Source organism: Mus musculus, chromosome 18 (assembly GCF_000001635.26).
Source record: "Mus musculus strain C57BL/6J chromosome 18, GRCm38.p6 C57BL/6J".
Lineage (NCBI taxonomy): Eukaryota > Metazoa > Chordata > Mammalia > Rodentia > Muridae > Mus > Mus musculus.
Window position 1 is genome coordinate 65,013,101 of NC_000084.6, and position 13,826 is coordinate 65,026,926.

At 45.7% G+C, this 13,826-nt stretch overlaps 1 protein-coding gene across 19 annotated transcripts in view; it reads left to right on the forward strand.

The window, feature by feature from the left end:
* Nedd4l (neural precursor cell expressed, developmentally down-regulated gene 4-like) overlaps positions 1-13,826 on the forward strand; it is a 333,347-nt gene that overhangs the window by 128,621 nt on the left and 190,900 nt on the right. For 2 of the 19 annotated variants that reach the window (XM_011247044.2, XM_011247047.2), the window contains exon 3: positions 10,741-10,889. The exons of 13 other annotated variants lie outside the window; for them this stretch is intronic. Coding sequence is in view for 2 of the 6 variants with exons in the window: in XM_006526370.4 (XP_006526433.1) it covers positions 12,785-12,984 (200 nt within the window). In the remaining 4 variants the exon portion in view is untranslated. Of the gene's footprint in view, positions 1-10,426; positions 10,890-11,225; positions 12,985-13,826 lie in introns of those variants that run through there. 4 more of the 19 variants (XM_006526370.4, XM_006526371.4, NM_031881.2 and 1 more) reach the window with 3 other exon arrangements.

Here is a 13,826-nt window from a genome sequence, read left to right on the forward strand (position 1 = left end):
GTCGGCTAGCTAGGCCAGGAGTCTTAAAGGTTTTGCATCCTCCCAAAACAGCACCACCATCTGGAAATCAAGTATTCAAACGCAGAAGGGGGACGGCATTTCAGATTCAAACCACAGCTCCACATATCTGCTGCTTGCATTGGGCAAACTAGAGGTCCTTAAGCAGCTTGTCCCTCTTGGCTCTTGCCACTGGGCTGTCTTTCCTGTTATGTTTTCTCCAAGCTATCTTGCACGCTCATATTATTACTATCTGAATGTATTAACCTTCTTGTTCCTTTTGTTATTCTTTGCGTATCTTTTTAATACCCCTCATTCTATAAAATAAATACATTATAGATTTTAATAATATAAAACTTTCTGTAAGTGCACATTACTTTTTTTTTTTAGCTCTTCCTCAACTTTACGATTAGCACAGATGCATTTATTTTGAAGTAAAGCCCCATTTTAACCTCCATTCCCCCCTCCCTTCAAATTCTTAGAGGTAAGAATTGTGATGCATCCTGGCCTGGACGTGTCCTGAGTGGCACTGCCCTCCTGCTGTGTTCAGGTGTATTGTGGACCCTACAGCTCCCTCTGGTGGCCAGTTGCTAGGTGCATTTTCATTCTGGACTGTGGAAATGGGCTATGAATCTCATACTCACTCTTTGGAGTTCTCTGGTAAAGATTATTAATTCATATCTGGGTAGTTTGGGCACACATTTTCATTTTCAGTCAGTTCTACACATAGGAAAGAGTTATTTTTACTTTAAGCAATTTCTATTTTTTACATAGTTGGTGTTTTTAAAGTAGGTAGACATAGCATTAAACATTATTATCTTCTTTTATCTGCCAAATAATTTGTAGGCTCATAAAAATAAGATACCACTCATACAAAAAGGAATAATTAGCAGATAGTGAAAAGAAATGAAATTCTTCAATTGACTGCTATATTCCAGTGTGGTCTTGTAGACTCTGTGTGTTGCTGTGTGCTAGTTTCAAAGTTTATGGATCAGAAATTTAAAAAAAAAAAAAGTTGCTCAGGTTTCCATGAAAAAGGGAATTCCAGACTGATATTCTTAACACAGAAATGTATCTTACTATAGTTTCATTTATATTGCTATAAATAGTTGCCTCGGCCATGCAGGGAGCTGGGTGGGTCATCTCAGGATTGTTCCAATGCAGTTTGGATTTAAAAAACCAGATTGTCCCTGAGCTCCTTCAAGACTGCACAGAAGCTATTTTTAGAAAGGCAGAAGAGCTCAGCACTTGGGAGGCAGAGGCAGGCGGATTTCTGAGTTCGCGGCCAGCCTGGTCTACAAAGTGAGTGCCAGGACAGCCAGGGCTATACAGAGGAAACCCTGTCTCGAAAACCCAAAAAAAAAAAAAAAAAAAAAAAGAGAGAGGCAGAAGAGGCTCTGAAGGTGCCTAGTTCTCCTCTGTCTTTATCTCCTCTCTGTGGCTCACTTCAAAATAGGAGGTTCCATGTGTTGATTCTCATAGTGACCCTCAGAGAACAGCAGCAGCGGCAGCAGACTTAAATGACCAGTTCTTACATGCAAGTTGTGTTGGTTATTTCTTTGGTATGTTCAAGTATTATTTCTGTGTCTTGATAGGGTCCTACTGGGGTCAGGGGAGAGAGATTCAGTGAGTCTTGGGCACTCTGTCCAAATGGCTGTGTTTCAGCAAAGGCCCTAAACCAGGCAGCTGTGTCTAGAACACCCATTCATTTTTCACTAATATACTTACCCTTTGCCATCATTTAAAGTCTCTCCTCTCCTCTCCTCTCCTCTCCTCCCCTCCCCTCCCCTCTCCTCCCCTCCCCTCCCCTCCCCTCCCCTCCCCTCCCCTCCCCTCCCCTTCCCTCCCCTCCCTTCCCCTCCCCTCCCCTCCTTTTTTCCTGAGACAGGGTTTCACTGTGTAGCCAGTGGCTATCCAGGACCTCACTTTGTAGACCAGGCTGTCCTCAAGAGATTTGTCTACCTCTGCTGGGATTAAAGGTGTATAGCACCACTACCACCACCATCACCATTTAAAGTCTTAAACACCGACATAAACAGCTGAGAGGCAGGCCGGACATGTTTGCAGTGGGACAGAAAGTAGGGAAGAACACAAGCTATTTGGGATGATGGGAAAGTAGCTTTTGTAGGCATTAACATTTAAATTTGGCTCTGCGGTTATAGTTCTTACCACCTTCCCAGTGATCTAGGAATGAATACATTCTTAACATGCCTGTTTTTAATCAGAAGACAGTTCATTCATATACGATAATGTTTTCACTTCAGACAGCACCCCCCACCCCCGGCTGCTAACGCAGTATAAATACAAACATTTTCTTGCCCTTGAGAAAATTCAGGCCTCTCGAGTGAACACAGAAATAAATGGAAATGCTCAAGTGATCTCAGCTAAGCTGAACCAAGCTAATCAGTGGCATGGTGTTTCCTGACGCCTCCGCTAGGCCACAAGAAATGTGCTGGTGTCACCTGGCTGTGAAGCGGAGGTCAGGTGTCTAGAGAGTGTGGCACACCTTTCTCACTGGAGGCCATTCATCCCTGTGGTCCACAGCATCAGCCTCCAGCATGTCTCCTCTACCTGCTTCCTGCTAGATTTATCCTTCTGGGTATCCATGTCTTTACCAGCGGAGCCAGCTAAATAGAGCCTTGAAAACAGCAAGTGGGTGGCTGGTAATGTGGATGTCCTTGGTTTAGCTGCAAATACTGTAGGCAAGACTGAACTTGGGCGGGCGTCGTAAGAACTAGAGACACCTTTGCAAGAATCCATGGACGAAAGGCATCTGCTCCTTCTATTCTTCAGAAAAGAGTGTTTGTTAGCATCTCCTACGTCGTTTTTTCAACACAGACATGAAATGGATGGTCTTCTTCATGTTACACTTAACCTATGGCTTATGATATTGAAAGTGATGCATGCTGGGAATATCTCAGTAAGTACACATGCATGAGGCAGGAAATAGGCTTTTTTTTTTTTTTTTGGCCGTTTCTCTCAGTCTCACAGAGGTAAGCCATTTCTGTGGCTTTGATGTTTTCCCTCTAAAATTCAAATACCAATAATGTTCCGAGATTCATAGAGCAGGCTAGATAAAGGTGACTAAACCTGGGGATTTCCCCAGGGGAGAACTCTAAAGCTTTCTGGAGGGTGCTTTCTTTTACAAGGTGACAGAATACTTAAAGCAGGAGGTTGCAACCCTGTGCAGACCGTGTTTATAGTTGCTCTGGCCTTGGCCTTGTTGCCTCTATAACTGTGGGAAATAAATGTCTATCTTGATGAATTAACCAGCTGCCAGTGTTATTTTAAGGAAGCATCCAATAGACCAAGGCACCGGTAGCCAGCCTCCTGAGAAGTGTAACGCCTTGCTTGCTTTACTTGTTTGTTTTGATGAGTTTCGGCATTGATTCAGAGCCCTAGCCTATAGCGCAGGCTGGTGGCGATGATGGAGAGCTGACCATCCTGGAGCTTTAGCCGGTCTGGATCTCCCAGCAGCACTCTCCCTACCTCCGGCTCCCAAGTCCTGGCATTACAGGTGTGAGCTACACGTTCTTGCCTATTTTCATTCCAGGATTCGCAGCTGAGCTATTTCCAGGTCTCAGCACACAGCTGTCTGTCTTAGCATTTTCGTAACCATTCAGCAGCCACCATATTGGAGGGCCGTTCATTGTCACATTGAGGTCACTTGTGGTAGAAGAAATGATTCCATGGACCTCGCTGTTGCTTCAGTTAGACACTTTTCAACTGTGCCTTTTTTTAAAAAGAAAGACATTTTTCACCCCCGGTATCACGTTCTGTGCACCATGGATTGGAATGAGACCCCAGGCAAGATCTGAGCCTGCTCAGAACACAGCTTTCATCTCTGAAGTCATTGGCTTAACTTCAAGGGGAACTACTTTGAAAGACCATCCCATCTCTTCCCTCTGGATCAACTTCCTACTGTCAACCTGGGTTGCCTAGAGAAACCTGTCTCCCATAGGAAAGATGCTCCCAGTAGAAGGGTACTTAGACGATGCCAGCTGGCCCTCGTGCCAGTGGTTGCCCTGAGGATGGCATTTAAATTGGCATTTACAGCACTTTTAAAGGTAGGAGTTAGCAAGCTGTGTATCATCCTTTGGTGTGCATCTGGCTGGTGGAAGCATAGGTTGTTGTGCTCAGCATAGCGACGGAGCACTCTGGGTATCCTGCATGCCTGGTTAGATGTTCCCTTTAGAGCCCTGTCCTGCCCTGGGGGGTGCTCTTACAGTTTATTCTTTCTTACACCTGTGGGCATCTTTTCAGATTGCTTCTCCACACTTGATTCACTCTGGCTTTAATTTGCTTCACTATAGCTTTGTAAAAGCAAAAACTTTTTAAAAAGAAAAAGATTTATTTATTTAATGTATATGAGTACACTGTAGCTGTCTTCAGACACACCAGAAGAGGGCGTTAGATCTCATTACAGATGGTTGTGAGTCACCACGTGGTTGCTGGGATTTGAACTTGGGACCTCTTCATACTGAGACTGTGCTGGAGTTACACATCGGACCGATGATGTTTAAGTCTGACTCCACAGTAGGACTCACAGAGACCGTCAAAAAAATATTTCACTGGGGTCTCATCCCCGAAACTGACAAACAGCTTAGAGTAAGATACAGGTAGTTGGGGTCAGGAGCCACAGTGAACTCATTTCTGCAGTTGGGAAAACTGGGGCTTGGAAAAGACACTTGTTACCCCAGGGCTCTGAAGTTATAGAAGCAGATGGGTCAGACTTGCACCCCTGACTCTGGCATGGCCTACATTTGCATAACACTACTACTGCTCTCAAGTCCTGCCTTACCCGGATCGCTCTTTACCTTTTCCACGACACAGTGTTGGTGTGTCCTACCACCTGCACCAACTTAGTGGCCTCCACTGCCATTTGAAGAATGGATATTATGCAAATGTTCATTTCTGCTGTCTTACAGAAGAGAGTCTCTTTGTACGAGCAATCTGTATTTGTTAGTAGACAGATCCAGGTCTTTCTATCGGAGAACCTGGCATGCCTTGATTTTTTTTCCAGTCTGCTGTGTTGGGACAGAAGCACGGGGTCACTTTTTGGCTCCTACTCAGTACTGTTCTCTTGAATCAGAAACCAAGCCATGACCTTCTCTCTCGCAGTGCCCTTTGTCCAGCAGGAGGACTGGGGACAAAAGATGTGTCTTCACCTTCCCAGGGCTTCTCTCTGGGTTTCCAATCCTCCCAGACAACCTGGGAAGCCTTTATCTTCCTCTGCTATGCAGTGAGCAGCTCAGCTAACACCTCCTGAGAATCCTTCAAATCGTTCCCCAAAGAAACCACTCTGCTGCAGATGCCTATATTTAGACCTCATAAAGCCCACATCAGATTTCTGCTGCCTTTCTCTCACCGCTCTAAGCCTGCTGTTTGAAAGGCAGCAGGCTCTTTTGTCTTTAAAGTTCAGCACTGGCTGGCTGGCTCCCACCTTGAACTCTACCGCCTTGGAATGTCCTAGGACTTCTTCTTCCCTCATTCTGACCAAACTCCAAACCACGGGTAATAAATAACCTTTACACCATAGAAGTAGAAACAATACAACAGGGCTAGAAAATATCTTCCCAACAGGGCCACAGCTAAGTGAACAAGAGTGTATTTCCACATGCCTCAAGGTTCAATTCATCCCAGATGCATTTCACTGGTTCACTAGACTCCTGTGGCCTGACGGCTCTCTAGGTGTCTGTCCGAGATCAGAGCATAGTTGATGGTTAGTAGCATAAGATGCTATCAAGTTGAAACTATCAAGTTCAGTATCAAACTGCATAGAACAGGATTAAGGTGTTGACTTGGAGCCTGGTTTGGGCTTTCGGGTACATGCCTTTAATTTTAGGAATGAGTTTGAGGCCATCCTGGCTTATAGCAAGTTCTGAGACAGCCATTGATACATAGACCCTGTCTCAAAAATAAAAAAAAAAGAATTTTTTTTTTTTAAACAGGGGTATCATTGGGATTGATTCTCAGGTCTCCCAATTCCTAGCTGATCAGGTTAATTATTTGACGGGTTATCACTTACTTCAGTGGTATTCACTGGCTGGCTTTCACTCACTTGTCTGTGTCTCCATGGCATTTCTGCTTTCTACCTAAGGAGAAATTTCTTTCATTGTCACTTTCTGTTCCATTAGTTAGTGGTGATGCCACCCAGAGGGACTTGTCTCTGTCTTCTAGTTAGTTTAGTAGTCCCAGATTCATGCCGACTGAAACTTTGTCACATTCTGTAGCATAGATGAAGAGAACAGGTGTGTGCCTTCAGAAGTTAATTGGCTCTTGCTGAGTCGCACTCAGCCCATGAACATAGATCCTAGATATCCAAGTGGTTTTTGCTGTTGTCTTTTAAGGAGTTTGACATGTACAGGTTCATATGCATATCCAACATTTTATTAGGGCACAATATTGTCATCGGTAAAGTTCACACTCTTCTAGAGCCTCTACAGAATTCCTTCGAGGGAACCAAGCCATAGAGCCATTCCCCCACCCCCAATCTTACAATGTTTCAGATAAGTTTATGATCTTGCTTTAGGCTGTATACATTGCTACCCACGGCTCATGGCACTGTATTCTTGCGGTTGGCTTCACGTCTGGTTGTTTTAAACAACTGATTGGTGCATGCTGTCATCCTTCGGTATAACACTGCAGCCTGTGTCGTGGCCTTGGCCTTGCAGATGAACCTGTGGTTGGTTGCAAGTTTTTGAAAGCATTAGAGGCTAAGAGGAAAGCAAGGCTATGAATATACACACTTAGGAGGGGGCAGGTGTCTGTGGTCTTTCCGTGCTCCTCATTCTGTGGTACCTTGTTATATAGCCTAGCCTGATGCTCTCAGTTTACCTGCCTCAAGCTGTCAACATATTAGCATCTCATCCTCTTACGTGGGCATCACCATACCTGGCTGAGCTGTATTTCATTTTTCTTCTTCATTCATCCTTTTTCAGTCTTTTATTTTTATAATTTTAAGTATGTCCCATATTTACACACACACACACACACACACATATATATATATATATATATATATTTACAAATACATTTGCAGATACTTCCTCCAGTCTCTCTTGGGTCCCCCATGGCTCCTCTTAAACTCATCGTTTCATCTTCTTTAGTTATTATTCTTACACTAAGATAGACATATGCATATAATAACTTGGAAGGATCAAGCTAGATCTGCCTCCTCTTGAAGACTAGCCTTCACAGTACTGAAGGGTGCTCTCCAAGATGCCAAGAGAGAAAGTGACCGGGAGTCCTACCCAGCAGTGATAACCTATGAACCACAACAGTAGCCAGAATGGTAAGCTATCCCAGAGTGCAACAGGAGCTCTTACATGCTGGCGCTGACCAGCAGCTGCCTAATAGGATGGAATTCATGCTGTAAACCTAGCCAGCTGGCGGGCACCTACTTCACCTCCCAAACCAGTATGACCTTGAGCTACATTCGTAATACTTACTCTTAACAGGTGTGGCTCTCACCCCTCGTCAGAGAAGGCTTTTTCTGAAGAGATGGAGACCATTGTTGAAACGGGCCTACTGATCAAAGCCCTTTTACAAATGAGCTATTTCTTGGCATTACTTTTTCTCTTTGTTTTTTTGTTTTTGTTTTTTCAAAACAGGGTTTCTCTGTATAGTCCTGGCTGTCCTGGAACTCACTTTGTAGACCAGGCTGGCCTCGACCTCAGAAATCCGCCTGCCTCTGCCTCCCGAGTGCTGGGTTTAAAGGCGTGCGCCACCACGCCCGGCTTACTTTTTCTGTATGCTCTGATTGGAATGCAGAGCTACTGAAATTCACCTCTTGATTGTTCTGGGATAAAATTAAGCTTATTATAAATAAGATTTCTGCTGTATTTGCACTTACATGCAACCAGCACACTGTGGTGATGAGGTTACAAAACAGATGTTTTCCTCAGTGTGAAGTCCTGACAATCCCCGCCTTCCTCACTGCACTCAGTAGCATCCTTGTCTGTTACACTCCAGACCCCGGATGCCTCCCCCCACCTCAGGTCCCTTGTATCACTGCTAGTCTCCTGGCAGCTGCTTATGAAACCTAACGTTTATTGGACTCTCCCCTGCTGCTTTCTTATAAATTACAGCATCGAGTAAGAGACTTGACACAGCGGCATCTCTTAAACATGAGTTTTCTAAGGTCATCTTTCCTCACAGTCCTCACTTCTGGTAATTACTCCCCCCACCCCCCAAGATTGGTGTCTTAGTTCAGGTTTTACTGCTGTGAGCAGACACCATGACCGTGTCAACTCTTATAAGGACACAACATTCAATAGGGGCTGGCTTACAGGTTCGGAGGTTCAGTCCATTATCATCAAGGTAGGAGCACGGCAATGTCCAGGCAGGAATGGTGCAGGAGAGGCTGAGAGTGCTACATCTTTATCTGAAGGCTGCTAGTGGAAGACTGGCTTCCAGGCAGCTAGGGTGAGGGTCTTAAAGCCCACTCCCACAATGACACACCTGCTCCAACAAGGCCACATCTCCAAATAGTGCCACTCCCTGGGCCAAGCATATACAGACTGTAACAATTGGTATTGGATGTAGAATAGTCTAGAGGCCTGAATGGACACCCAGGAGAAGAGACATGGTTAGGAACGTTGCTTTAAATGTGACTGACTGCCAGTACATTCTCCAGTTGCACAAAACAACTTGTAGGGACCTTGAGACACACACACTAGGTCCCAGTCCTGAGGTGTTCCTTTCTCTGGTTGTTTCAGAATCCTCGGCTGCCTTTTTCAGTGTATAGTGTGCTTGGTAATTCTCTTTTCCTCTCAGCAATGTTGTGCCTCTTTCTGTTCTATGTGTGGGGCACGCTGGCGCTCACTTCTATTTTCTCCCTGCGTGCTGAGAATTTTCGTTTTATAACCACACTCCCAGATGTTAGGCGGGGAAGGAGAAACATAATTTTTTTAAATATATGGGAAAATAATGAAGGTTGAAAATAAGATCTGAAGGGAGAGCGTGAAGGTTGTCCTTGAGCAGTGGAGCTCAGGGAGTATTTGTGACAAAGCAGGAAATCCATGGCTGCCTCTCTAGAGTGGATTGAAGGTGGAGCAGGGTTCATGACTGCAGTATCCAAGGACCACCAGCAGATGGGGATGGTGATCTCTTGGCCCAGGTAGGATCAAGCATCCTCTTTAACTCCTCCTCATTATCATCACTGAAGAGTGGTACCATTTGCCAGGCTGATCCCAAGCCTCTTAAAGGGAAGCAAGCAGGCAAAGACTTCTGGCTCTGCTGTCGACATCTCTCTATATTCTTGATCCTTAAATGGAGCACATTCCTGGCTGTCTTAGTTCGGGTTTTACTCCTGTGAACAGATACCATGACTAAGGCAACTCATAAGGACAGCATTTAATTGGGTCTGGCTTACAGGTTCAGAGGGTTCAGTCCATTATCATGAAAGCGGAACCATGGCAACATCCAGGCAGGCATGGTGCAGGAGAATTCTATGTCTTCATCTGAAGGCTGCTAGCAGAATACTGGCTTCTAGGCAGCTAGGATGAGGGTCTTAAAGCTCATGTCCACAGTGACACACCTACTCCAACAAGGCCATACCTCCATATAGTGCCACTCCCTGGGCCAAGCATACTCAAACCATGACACTGGCATTCAAGTGGGAATTTACATTGAGCCTTGGGCCGTGGCACCCCTCTATCTTGGGCTGTCACTGGGTATCCTAGACAAGGTTGAGTCTGAGGGGTCATGGGCTTTCTCTTTTTGACCATTGGATTCAAAACTGAATTTCAAAACCAGTGCCTCCAACATGTTGGAGACATTGGTGAAAAGAAAAAACATCCTATGTTAATTAATGTGCACTGGGGTATGGATTCGTTTAGTGAGCAGTGCTGAGGAGGAAGCCAGGGTCTTGTACCTGCTAGGCATGAGCTCAGGCAGTCCACACTATGCCTCTTGAGTCTGTCTCCTCATTGAGGGAGGCAGAAAAAAAGTAACGGGGGCTGGTTGAAGGCTGTAGTTCAGTGCTAAAGGGTAAGGAAGGGCTAAAAGCAGCCTTGACGGTGGAATGTTGTTCTCAAGAACACCAGGGCTTCCCTGCTCTGTGTAGGACAGGAAGGAGGTCTCGGGGCTTCCCTTGCCAAGGATCAGGGTGGTTTAGAATATGCTCTGTGTCACTAAGCTAAAAGCCAGCCAGTTTTAGTGAATAAAAATAAAAGTTCCTTTGGTCTTTATGGGGATGACAAGAAATGTCCCGAGGGGGCATTCTTGCTCCCTTAGCTATTCTTTCTAACATTTTTTGTAGCCATTTAGGGACCAGTCGGGAGGACTGTCCTTCCTTGCTCCCAGATACTGTGTCACTCATTGTAAAGGAGGGCATTCCAAATAGCTGAGAGACTCAGAGGTTCCAGGTCACCTGCGGCAGACTGTACGTGAGTCTTAAAACTTGGCTGTTAACTTCCAAGGTGCAGTTTGGCTGCAGGGCAGCATTACAGAGCTTGAGTTGTTCCCTAGGTCTCTGGAATCCACCAAGTTCCGCCTATAGTGTTTGGCCAGGCTGCCTCTGGGATGAGCTGTTTCTGTCTTCCCCACGTTTGAATTCGCTCACGCTTTGAGACAGGCAGGCATCAGCAACAGCAGTTTTTAGCCCAGACAGCTCTCAGCACCGTCAGCTCAGCACAGCTTCAGAGGGCTCTGCCTGGTGGGAAGCTCTGCAGGGCTCTACCTGGGCAGTAGCTACAGAGCCCTCCCCTCTCAGCACCTTGCTCCGCCCACTCGTTCCAGGCTGTCGATTGCCGGTAGGGAAACTGGAGAGACCAGGATTCCTCTTCCATTCTTGCTGTTGTTAAGGAAAACAGACCAACCATCTGCATCTAGACCAGCCTTCCTCTCCCTCGCTCCCTTTTAGAGGAGGTTTTCCTGCCTGGAATCTGGTAAGTGTGGGCAAAGGCTCTGTCTCCTTTCTTGGTCTGTGCAGAACGGTCTCGTGTTGTGGATCTGTGAGCTTTAACCTACATGTGCTAGAATTTAGAGGAGTCTTTGAGCTTACACCTTCTCTCGCTTATAGTGCTCCTTGAATATTTTTAGCATGCCTTGATACCTGTATCAAAAATATAGCATATTTTTTCCATTACTGATGTGCTTAAACCTGTGTCATCTTGCCTGAAGCTTCTTCTCACTGTACAGCGCAAAAAATGATTATGGAGATAGTTCTCTGGTGCCTTCCCCATGAATAAATGATGCATTTGTCATTGCTGTTTTCCTGAAATGTCAAAAATAGACACAGTGAAAGGATCTGTCACACAGAGTTCAGAAATTTGGTACAAAATTCTAGGTTGAAATAAGGACAGATCTTTTCTTTTTTAGGCTTCATTATGTATTTGTTCCGATTTCAAGCATAGCCAGTGTGGTCACCTGGGCTGCCACGGGATACATATGTTCCTGGATCCCTGGAGACTTACTTCCTAGGACTCGATTTGTCATAGACCTTCCTAGGAAACTCGAGGGGACAAGTCCTATGGCTCCCAACTTTAGCTTTCACAGAGCTTCACAGATTTTTATCATTTGGCTCTTGTGTGGAGAGAGGCGTCCTGTCAGGAAGTTTTTATACTGAGAAGTGAGGTGCCCTGCGACTCAGTCCTTTCTCACTAGCGTCTCATGGTTCTCAATCTGCAGAAGAGGAACTGTTATCCTCTTTCAGAGAGCGTGTGATGGACATTTTATATCTTCCATATTCTAAGTTACAGAGGACTTACATAAATGCCATTTAGGAAAATACAGGAATTAATTTCTTGGAGTAAGCTGTCTTTCCATGCGATCATTTGCAATAGCCTGAACAGTATAGGCAGAGAGAGAGAGAGAGACAGACAGACAGAGAGAGAGAGAGAGACAGAGAGACAGAGAGAAACAGAGAGAGAGACAGAGACAGAGACTGAGACAGAGAGAGAGAGACAGAGACTGAGACAGAGAGACAGAGAGAGAGACAGAGACTGAGACAGAGAGACAGAGAGAGAGTTAAAAACATATTATATTTCAAATATATGATTTGAGGAAAATGGAATTATATAACCCTGACTGGAAGCCCAGGGCAAGGATTCATTTGGGGGACATACCCATCAACGGGACCCTTACAAAAAGGCTGAGACGGAGCACGTGTGGTCTCATGGGTTAGAAAAGGAGGAAGTTAACCTTGGGATAGCTTTAAACACGCCAGAAAACAAAACATTTGTCAGGAATCTTCAAAACCATGGGCCTTTGTAATGTGTGAAATTGAACTTCTGACCCTTCTTACTTCACGGTGACTTGTTTTCCTTGCAAATTATGTGGTGTTGGGCATTTTGATGTGGGGCAAACAGAACGGTTGAATTACTATAGGGACGCACTGTTCTTTTGGTAGGTGACATGAGATTGTAGAGCTGAAACCACCACTACCACCACCACCACCACCACCACCACCACCCATACACACACACACACACACACACACACACACACACACACAAAGACATTTGAAAATTGGTGAGATAAAAACCCTAGCACTCCTCATCTGTGTATAATTCCCTCCCCGTCGGCTGCTCTGCACCTGTGGTAATGTTTGTGCCCCCCCAAAATGGAGCGGGAAGAGCAAATAGACTCTGGCAACCTCAGAAGAAATCAGTGTCCTATTCCCCGAGCCAGGGGTAGGGGTGACCTCATTTCTTCTCCTGCTTGGACACTGATGTACTCTTCCTGGTGATTCAAACTGTGTGTTTGGTAACATTGTTTCAACTTCCAGACTCTCGCTTCTTGCCAAGAGGCTCCAGCACCTGGTTAATGATCTCTAGGGTAAATGACTCGAACCTGGTTGGGACTGCTCAAGTGGAATTGCATACCCTCCTCTGGGGACTTCTTCCCTGCCAGCCGCCTGCCCACCTGTGGGAACTGGGCAGAGCCAGTCTTCTGTGCTCGTTCCTGGGTGGTACAGGCGAGGTCGAACTACAAATGCCAGAGAAGACAGCAGCTACAAGCTGCCCTCCAGAGGACCCACAGGTAGCTCCAGGAGGAGCGGGGTAGTCCTGAGGGCCACAGGCTCCCCCAGAGGCGGCAGGGTGGTGGCAGATGATAGTGGTATTAAATGATTGTATGTCCCCATCTGCATGTGGTAACTGCCCAGGTCTCCTGCAGGCACCGTGGCTGCCATCTGTTCTTGTTCATCTTTGATTGACAGTCTCAGTAAATGGCAGGGCTGTCTCGATAGCCTTTGTACTTATAGGTCATGGAGAATGCACAGCAGTGTTTCCTTCTGACCTAAGGACAGCACCGGTGATCGCTTTATGCTCCACAGGGATACCGAGAATAAGGTTAAAGATAGCGTTTAGAGTAACAAATAAGACTTTTCCCCCTTTGTGATTTTTGAAAGCTATTTATTAAGGGTAGCTTGAGGTTGTTTTGTTTTTCAGCCTGCAGTCTGTCAGGTGTGACTGGGGAGTGTGTTTCTCACTGGTCTCCGTGGACTGTGGAAGTACTGGTCTCGCTAAAGAAGCAGAAGGGCAGATATGAAATCTGGAGACATTTACATAAAGCATGTGCTTCATGTGCCCTGTCCAGAGGCATATGTCCCTTCTTCCTACCTTTAATTGTGTTTTAGAGAATGGGGCCAGCAGTAATTGTGGGTGGCCAAATGATCCTTGAGCTGTTTGGTCCTCTGCGGCAGGGTGTGTACGGGTCCATCATGAGCCATCTCAGCTCTTTCTCAGGCCAAGTTCTGCTTCACACGGGCCAGGTTGGCCACTAGCTGGGACTCTGATGTTTATCCTAGAAGCACGGGGTAGATAGGATTAAATATGATCTTTTTAACCTGAATTCTTTGTTACTAGGGAATTATACAATGT